Genomic DNA, 9,115 nt, shown 5'->3' on the forward strand with positions numbered 1-9,115 from the left:
CGTTCTTTGACCGGCAGCATGTGGAGTACTAGAGTGATGTGACAGAACATTTTTGACAGAGTGACAATTCTAGCGGCTGAGTTCTGGATGTTTTGCAGCCTTCTCATTTGTTGCGCTGGAGATCCTACAAGCAGACTATTACAATAGTCAATCCTGGCGAGGATCATTGAACGTGCAGGTGCTGAAGCTGTTTGTTGTGTGAGAAGGTGGCGTATGTTACCTATGTTTCGGGGTGAAAGTAACGGTTATTGACGAGGTCATTGATGTGCTTGTCAATGCTGAGTGACGAGTCTAGCTGCACATTCAAGTTTCTAGCAATTGTCGAAAGTTGATATCATCACTGTAGACTGTGATACGAGTTGTTTTGATCTTTTGCAGCCTTTTGCCAGGTCTCATGAGCAAGGCCTCTGTCATATCCCTGTTCGACTTTAGCATGTTGGAGTTCATCCAGGCGCTAACTTTGGATGTAAAGTCTTCCATAGCACTGAGTTCTGACGTCTGTGACTGGTCATCAAGAGCAAAACTATTGTATAATTGCGTGTCATCAGCATAAAAATGATCATTGATGGCACAGTTACTAATGACTTGAGAGACAGGCTTGCTGTAAACGTAAATAGTACTGGGCCCAGTACCGAATCTTGGGTACACCACACGTCAAAAGAGTTTTGTCATATGAAGTAGCATTAAAGCTAATTCTCTGTCTCTGGTATCTGTCTCTCAGATACGAGTGGAACAAGTCCGAAACAATGCCTTCTAAACCATATTCAGTATGAAGTCGGTCTATTAGCAAAGTATCAAACCGCTGATAAATCTAACAGGAGAAAAACGCAACATTTCCGTCATCCACACTGGTCCTCAAATCGTTTCATACTTTATTGAGAGCTGTCTCTGTACTGAGTCCACTTCTGTAAGCCGACTGATACATATTAAGCAGGCCCGAAGACTGAAGGTGATCCAGGAATCTTGGTTTAACTGATTTCTCTAACATTTTGGATAAATATGTCATATTTGATGCAGTTTGTTGCGATCAAGATTACAAGATTACAAGATTACAAGATAAGAAAGGAACTTGATATCCGGAATTACGTCCATCGTGGGTTAGGCAATAAGTATTATTCGTTAATTTTCAAATGAAATGTGTCAACACTATGTTGGTATCCCTACTTGTTACGAAAATAGACCCGTGAAGATCTAGCTTAGAAATGGTCTTCAGTAACCAATGCTTGTCGTAGGAGGCCACTAACAGGATTGGGTGGTCAGCCCCACTGACTTGGTTGACACATGTCATCCATATCGTATCCTAATTGCGTAGTACGATGCTCATACTGGTGATCACAGGATTGTTTGGTCTAGACGATTATTTGCAGACCATATAGCTGGAATATTGCTGAGTGCAGCGTTAATTATTAAACAAGAATAAATCAATCAATCAATTTTACGAATATATTTCCATTCTCCATATGATGAGGCTACAGAAATAAGCAAATATTAACAACGAAACGTATATTGTATATAATACACACGTGTAGTAAAAACACTGTCAATACATGCAATTATACACAAGAATCATTTATTATGAAGACCCTTGTCTGGTGGTGCAAACAGTAAAGATTTAAAATGTACACAAACATAAATATGGTACACAAGTAGGTAACGTTCCTAGTTATTCTATCCTGTGAAGTCTGATCAAAATGGTGTTAAAAAAATAAATGAAAAATTTTTTTATAATAAAACAAAGCTAAAAAAACCCTAAAAACCCAAAAAAACACACCAACAAATGTAGTTTAAATGATATCCCACGTGGGTGAGACAATCAATCAAAGTTACTGATTTTTCAAACTTAACATAGTACATATGTATCATTTAGTCAAAAAGCCCTTACCTTGCAATGCTGCCCGGGGCATTCCGTCACACCTCAGCGAATAGTCAGTCCTTCATAGGCATGCTCTAAAACACAGTTACGGGTACACGTTCTTAAGTACTTTGAATTTAGTTTTTAAGTGTAAATAAAGAAGGCATGAATCGCCCGCATTTAAACTATAAGCCTCGCTCGAAAATGTCCATCCATGTGGAATGCATTTAAAACATAAAGACATATCTGTATAAGCGGACATAAAATATATACTCTCACTTCAATTCTGATTTATTTTGACATCTTATTTCAGACATGTACACGCAGACAAGATTTCAGTCATCTGCTTCATCGTTCCCAGCAATTACTTTATCTATTTGACATGTTTAAAAAGCAAAAATTCTGTATGCTACCACGATGCACAATAGTCACTTATGGTTTACCTTCTTGAGGAATTTCAGGGCTGGGAGGAGGCGTCTTCCTAAATTTGCAAAAAGCAAAACAAAAAGAGTAGCGAATACATGCATCTGATCTTTCCAGGAAAACGGACATTATTCTTCAGCAATTGTTCTGTGCACAAATATCATTACAATGTCATTAGGATCTCAAGTGTCAATTACTCGTTGACATGACAAAAAGTAAAAGAAAGTTAGCATTTTAAATGTACACGGTGATCACGAAAATGAAGTAACTTACAAGTCCTCTTTTCCCTTCCCTGTAAAAACAGAAAGTGACAAATGTTGAACTGCTTCAAAAACACATCCGATAAACGAGTCGTACACTTCAGTTATGAACTTCAACACATATTCTTGTGAAATAAATCTTTTAAAGTCATATTTAATTCTACTGTTTCTATACTGTGATGTATCAGTATGTTGCAAGCCGACAAGTACCTTTCATCTGGAGACGCTTCAGTGTCAACACCACGAGAACAATGACAAGAACAAGAGCACTTAGGACAAGGATCGTCCCAACAACATACACAACAGTCGTCATAGAGTTGCCTCCCTTGTGTGAATTGGCAGCAACAACTGGTAATGTTGTAGCTGAAATAGAGGAATGTATTAAGAAACCAATGACTTAAAGAATCATAAATGAAAGTTAAACGATCTGTACATAACATTTTCCTGCGCAATATTTGGATATTTTAAGCAGCAAGACATCACTGTCAATCACCAATTCAGTGATATGTTTGTGTGATACATTCAGTAGTTTCCTGGAGATCGCCATCATGAAGGAAAGATCCGGGTTATAATTCTTCTTCAGTAACCCATGCTTCTCGTAAGAGACTCACGGGATCGGTGGGCACATGTCACTCTCTCACTCACTCACTCACTCACTCACCTTCGACGTCGTGGACAGTGACCCGTATGGTACACGTTCCAACGCCAATGTCAACGTTCCCATCGCGGTCGCTGATGTTGTTCTTGGCCTCACACGTGTAGAGGCTGCCATCAGAGTGTGAGACCTTAGGAATATTGTATTTCTCTGTCATGCTGGACACCTCTTTCTTGTATCCTGTACTGTGCGACCATGTCAAGGTGTGTGGATCTGGGTAGGCTTCAACGTCACACTCTAAGTCGAGAGACTTACCTTCCACCACTAATACCTCCCTTTCGCATTTGATGGAGGGGGCGTCTGAAAAAGTACAAGATGAATTTTAATTTTGGAGTAATTTGTCAATTGATGTTCAAATGCATCTCCCTCGGTGCTAATGTGTGTTCGAATCACAGTACAGAAAGGCTAACTACATTTAATGAAACCTCCTTAGTTACCAATACACAACTCCTGTCATAAATTATTTTTATGAAGAGAAGAATATATTAATTCAGAAATGCATGGATTGTAGCAATTCTGGGGAAAAGCATCCTCTGGATTATCAAGGATTACATGTGTTTGAAAAGCACAAAAATAATTTTCGTCACTTTCTTAGTTACTGGAGAGACTATAATCAGTATTTCGTTTGTGATTAATTCTATGAAAATAGATATTAAACAAGTGTTTGGATATAATAACAAAACCAGCTTTGATACGTTGTAACATGAATACCCAAAACGCATTAATCCTTGCATTTTCATACTAAGGAATATAAAACGCATCAATTATTGAAGCTGCTTATCAAATAGTATGACTTACATGACACATACAGTTTGATTAGATCCATTCCAGAGTCTGAACGCCCTGAGGGAAACGTATTTGTGACATCCAGGATATATTCCCCGAAGTGATGCCGCTGTATATTTGGTATGACTGGTGGTTTGGTCGATTCGGCGAACTCAGAGTCCAGACCTGTATGGCGCCATCTGAAGACGTGTGGTGTTGGAAGGCTGATGTCGGTCCTGCTGAGATTCACTGTGTCTCCTCGTTGGGCGTAAATGGTCCTCATGGTCAAGCTGTATGGGTGGTCTGAAGTATTGTGGAATTACTTGTCACATAATGAAACAGGTCATGTATTTTGATCATCAAGGTTTGTCAAATCAAGGAGGCTCCTAAAACAACATCAAATAGGATTCTAAAAGAAACCTTGATACAATCTGTTTCTTCCTGTTGCTATGTAAAACGACAAAGTGTATGTATCTGGCACCATTGGAATACCAATTCCTTTTGATGTCTCTCGGTTATTATATAGAATTTTTATATAAGCGAAGATTTCGGTTAAGACTGATCTTCAGCAACCAATGCTTGCCGTAAGAGGCAACCAATATTATCTGGTGGTCTGGCTCGTCGACTAGGTTAATGCATGTCATCGAATATAAGATGGTCACATGGTCAATCACACGTTTCTCTGACCTTTACTATTTACTGACCGTCATTTAGTTTTAAAATTGATAATTACGGACTTACACAGGCAGCAAACAAAAATATACTGTCAGTTTGGGTGCTTCATTTTATGCCGACTGTGTGTCCTTGCGTTTGTATGCCATACTTACACAAAACTGTCACCATAACTGAGTCTGATCCAAGGCGTTTGTTTCCAGTTCTTGAGTAGACCGTACAGGTCCAGTTTCCAGAGTCGGTGCGCTTCATTCTGACCGCACTAGATGTCTGATTATGCTGAATGTTTCCGTTTCGTGTCCATGCATACACGTAGGGTGACTGTCTTGAGTACACTGAAGAATACAACTGACTTCCCTCATTGATGTCTCTGGTCTTCTGGATGCCAAGGGTTACCAAGCTCTCTGTGTCTGTGATACGAAGATGTCACGCAACACATCAATACTAGTATATGCAAGCGATATCACGTGAAGGTTTCTTTTCTTTTAATGGTTAACAACCACATTACAATGAACATAGAAAATAACTGATTCTTGGTAGTGAATCAAATGACAGCCTCAAATCACAATAATCATTTCTAGATTAAAAAGAATGTTTATTTAGTTTAAATATGTTTTATTCATAGAGTGTACAGGATCGGGGACAAGTTCTTACAAGTTATAAAACCCCTCTCCAAGAATACATTTTGTACTTACAATAACAAATTTTATATCATTATGAACAGAAAGAGAGAAAGATTAACAGGAATATTATAACACAAAAGGTACAGAGAAAGAAAACTCCTTGTGATCGTTGTGATTTGCTTATATACTGATGTACATTTTATAATATGATTTCATTTTCGTGATTTCTCAGATCTGCAATGCCGTAAAAGAACAGGGTAAAGTCATCATAGAATTACAATCTAACACATCTTGAACGACTTTAAACATGATCGTAAACATTAAAAAACATATATAACGACAGTAACAACGGAAATGGAGAAAGTCCTTTCACAGTACTTCTTTTCAGTCATTATCAGTGTACAAGCGCACGTCACAAAACGATGAATTACAAATATTTTACATACTCCTTGTAAGTGTAACAATATGTTGTGGGCAGAATATACTATTGATATAGACTAATAGAGAGGACCAGACAAGAACAGGGCAAATACATCTGGGCCATTATCATGAATTTTATGGTCAAACACATATTCTAACTAATTATACTGTGAAAGTTATGTGATTAAATTCATTCGGCCACAGGACGTGTCTGTCACAGATGTCAATGTCGGTATCAGGGTCACCATTACATCATCGTATAGCACCATTGATGGGTCGTTTGCCCCGGGGATAATGACAAGGATGGCTGTCTGATACAAACGATCGATACATACCACTGAGGCACAGCAATCCCAGGGTGCTCTGGTAATTACAACGGGTCAAGTTAAAATCTGGACAGCTGTCGAAATTCTTTTCCTTTCCATTGCAGTTGAATCGTCCCAGGTATTTAGCACTTCCAGGTAGTGAACCGAAATCCACTTGCCTATTGTTGGTGCTGAAAAGTCAACACGCTTCTATAAGTACACAACAGTGTTAACGACACATGTGGGCGTCATCTACAACAAATTGTTATTACCCATCATCGTTTGTCCCTTAACCAAACCATGATTGGTCACAGTGTAGTTGACAAAATTACCAACGAAAGTATACATTCCGACACTCGACATCTGTGCCCAATATTCAAGCCACCCCACTCTTATCTTATACATCTCTATGAGATCCGGGTTGACACTGATCATCTGATCATCAGTAACCCATGCTTGTCGAAAAAGGCGACTAAAGGGATCGGGTCGTCAGGTTGACACGTCATCGTATCCCAACTGTGTAGTAGGATGCTTATGCTGGTGATGACTGGATCGTTTGGTCCAGACACGATTATTCACAGACTGACGCCATATAGCTGGAATATTGCTGAGTGCGGCATAAAACTAAACTCACTCACTCAATCACATCTCTCTGAACACTTCACCTTAAGTAATTGCGGTTATTTACGTCACGGGCATTTAAAAAGTCTGAGGGGGTGGGGTCTCTCACCGTAATCTGCCAATAAAAAGGATGAAAACATTCAACAGTTCATTCATCACATCTAGCACTTACGTATGGAATCCGAGTTGTCTGCAGACAACATTGCGTTCTTCATAGCCAAAGTATGACGTACATAATGTTCCCCATGTATTACCGTGCAGAATCTGTAGAATCCCCATGTTGGGTCCAGGAACAAGACGAAAAACCACTGAAAACAATAATAATAATAATTATGAATTTATATATTATTATATTTATATATTTTCTATGTAAAAGACACACGGACAGACCGCTAACACACATTCTTATTATTATTACCCCTGATAACCCAAGCTGCATGTGAGCTGCCTAGAAGGTTAATAGTCACATGACTTATCACATCGGGTAACCATTTTCTGCTGGCTGAACAGAGGCAAGTTTGAACAAACTTGCTCGCCTAAAGTGAGACCACATGTATCACCTATGGTCGTAAGGGAAGGACTGAGGTCATAGAAACTCCAAAGGGGTCAAGCTGCCAAACACGGGTCACCCATTCGAAAGCTCTCCGCACTCAACTGAATTGTGCCTTGAGCTCTAGACACAGGGCCACACACCACCATGATAACGAAAACATTACTAGTGCATGTGTAAGATCATGCAAAGTGAGTATCAACATATTGGTGCATTTTTTTAATTGATTATTATGAAGGGGCTTCATGCACATTTGTATTTTTTTACATTCGAAAAATGCAGTTGCAAACATCATAAGTGCTATATATCGGGTGTCCCCAAAAAAGTGAACCGCTTTTGACAAGTATTTTCTCAGCGACAGATAAACCGAGTTTATAAAAGATTTTCACAAAGTAACCCAAGGGTATCATCAACAAGTCTACAAACATATCTACGTGATTGGTCTCAAAATAAGCGAGCATTGTCCAACAATGCAATGTCCTATGGGAAAACTCACTTATTCCAGTCTATGCTCAATGTCGCCTCCATCTTCCTCTACAACTAAACGAAGCCGTTTCTTCCAAGCAGAAATGCCTTTCCGTATTTCTTCCATCGACATTTCCTCCCATGACATAATTATCCTGTCCTTTAACGCCCGCTCGGTCAATTTGTCTCTCACTCCTCGGTAAACTTTCACCTCTAGAGAGTCCCATATGGCAATGCACTTTTTGACATGCTGTTTTGAATTTGACAGTGCTCCTTTAATTTGAAATCTCTTAGATATTTTGTAGACTTGTTGATGATACCCTAGGGCTACTCTGTGAAAAGTTTGAATAAATTCGGTGTATCTATCGCTGAGAAAATATTTGTCAAAAAACCGGTTCACTTGTTTTGGGACACCCGATACATACACTGTTTCATTTGTTGGTCTCATCCAGATTCGATTACTTACAGACCGTCGCTTTTTAGCTGGAGTATTGCTGAGTTCGGCGTTAAACAACAGACAATTGAACTGTATAATATCAGTAATACATTCGCCTTTGTGGCCATCAGAGAGAACAGCATCCTACCTGTTCCCGATGTAAGATGAAGGAAGTACAGTGCAACAAATGACGTTATAGGACGTTTCATAACAAGGTCCAGCATTTTCTGAAAACAATTGAACGGGTCATAACAAAACACAAGCACTATGACACCACGTCGATTATGAAATTATTGGGATAAAAATCTTTACACACAAAGACATATCGCTACAGCCAACAGTCAATCTTGTGTTTATGTCTTGAGAACGTCTCAACATACACATGGATGATTCACGACAGCGAGTTCTTCTAGATCATATCAACCATGGCCATATCTAGTGATCGATTTAATCATCATTATTGTTTTTAGTGTGTGTTCCCATGAGCTATTTGTTGTTCTGTGCTGAGGTAAGAAACTAGCAGTTAGCAGCACACACATAGAGCAACTCATTTGCCTTACCTCCTCCTGTTGACAACGCCGGCATTCAACACTGTATGCACTGAAGATAAAAACGCTGGTGTTTGAGGAATGCAACGACGCGTCACTAACGTTAAAGATGTGTCACTTATCAAGGCCATCGCTGAGGAAAAGCAGTATTTAAAGGCACTATTTCATACCACACTTCTCTAAAAATAAATTATATATTTCTCTCCATACTATCAGCCCTCAGGGAAGCTACGATATAATGTAATAAAAACATAAAACGAATATAGATTATAATATTAAATTAAAAAGTTCGAATGAATTAATGCAACGTTACATTAAATCGACTTTCGCGTCTTCTACCGGCCGAACAGTACTTCAAGCAAACCCCATAGAGTTATGTCTCTTGGGGCGCTCTTTACGAATATCTCTACGAATAACTTGTGACTGAAACCAGTTGGGCAACCACCGTCAACACAGCGTGCGACATGAGTTTTGGATGTACGGAGCAGTTGTTTACCTTCCATATATGGCAAGTGTTCTC

The 9,115-nt window shown here is 39.1% G+C and overlaps 1 protein-coding gene across 1 annotated transcript; it reads right to left on the minus strand.

Annotated features, from left to right (window-relative positions):
* Positions 1–1,882: 1,882 nt before the first annotated feature.
* On the minus strand, positions 1,883–8,670 carry LOC124253602. Its single transcript, XM_046687411.1, has 11 exons — positions 8,608–8,670; positions 8,196–8,274; positions 6,769–6,904; positions 6,006–6,166; positions 4,783–5,037; positions 3,989–4,258; positions 3,197–3,490; positions 2,746–2,898; positions 2,549–2,567; positions 2,296–2,333; positions 1,883–1,947 (listed from the first exon to the last, which is right to left on the minus strand). The coding sequence occupies exons 2-11, from the start codon at positions 8,269–8,271 to the stop codon at positions 1,916–1,918; spliced, it is 1,434 nt and encodes a 477-aa protein (XP_046543367.1). The 5' UTR covers positions 8,272–8,274; positions 8,608–8,670; the 3' UTR covers positions 1,883–1,915.
* Positions 8,671–9,115: the final 445 nt, after the last annotated feature.

This window comes from Haliotis rubra, unplaced genomic scaffold, assembly GCF_003918875.1.
Source record: "Haliotis rubra isolate DU_JTF1 unplaced genomic scaffold, ASM391887v1 Scf1143, whole genome shotgun sequence".
Lineage (NCBI taxonomy): Eukaryota > Metazoa > Mollusca > Gastropoda > Lepetellida > Haliotidae > Haliotis > Haliotis rubra.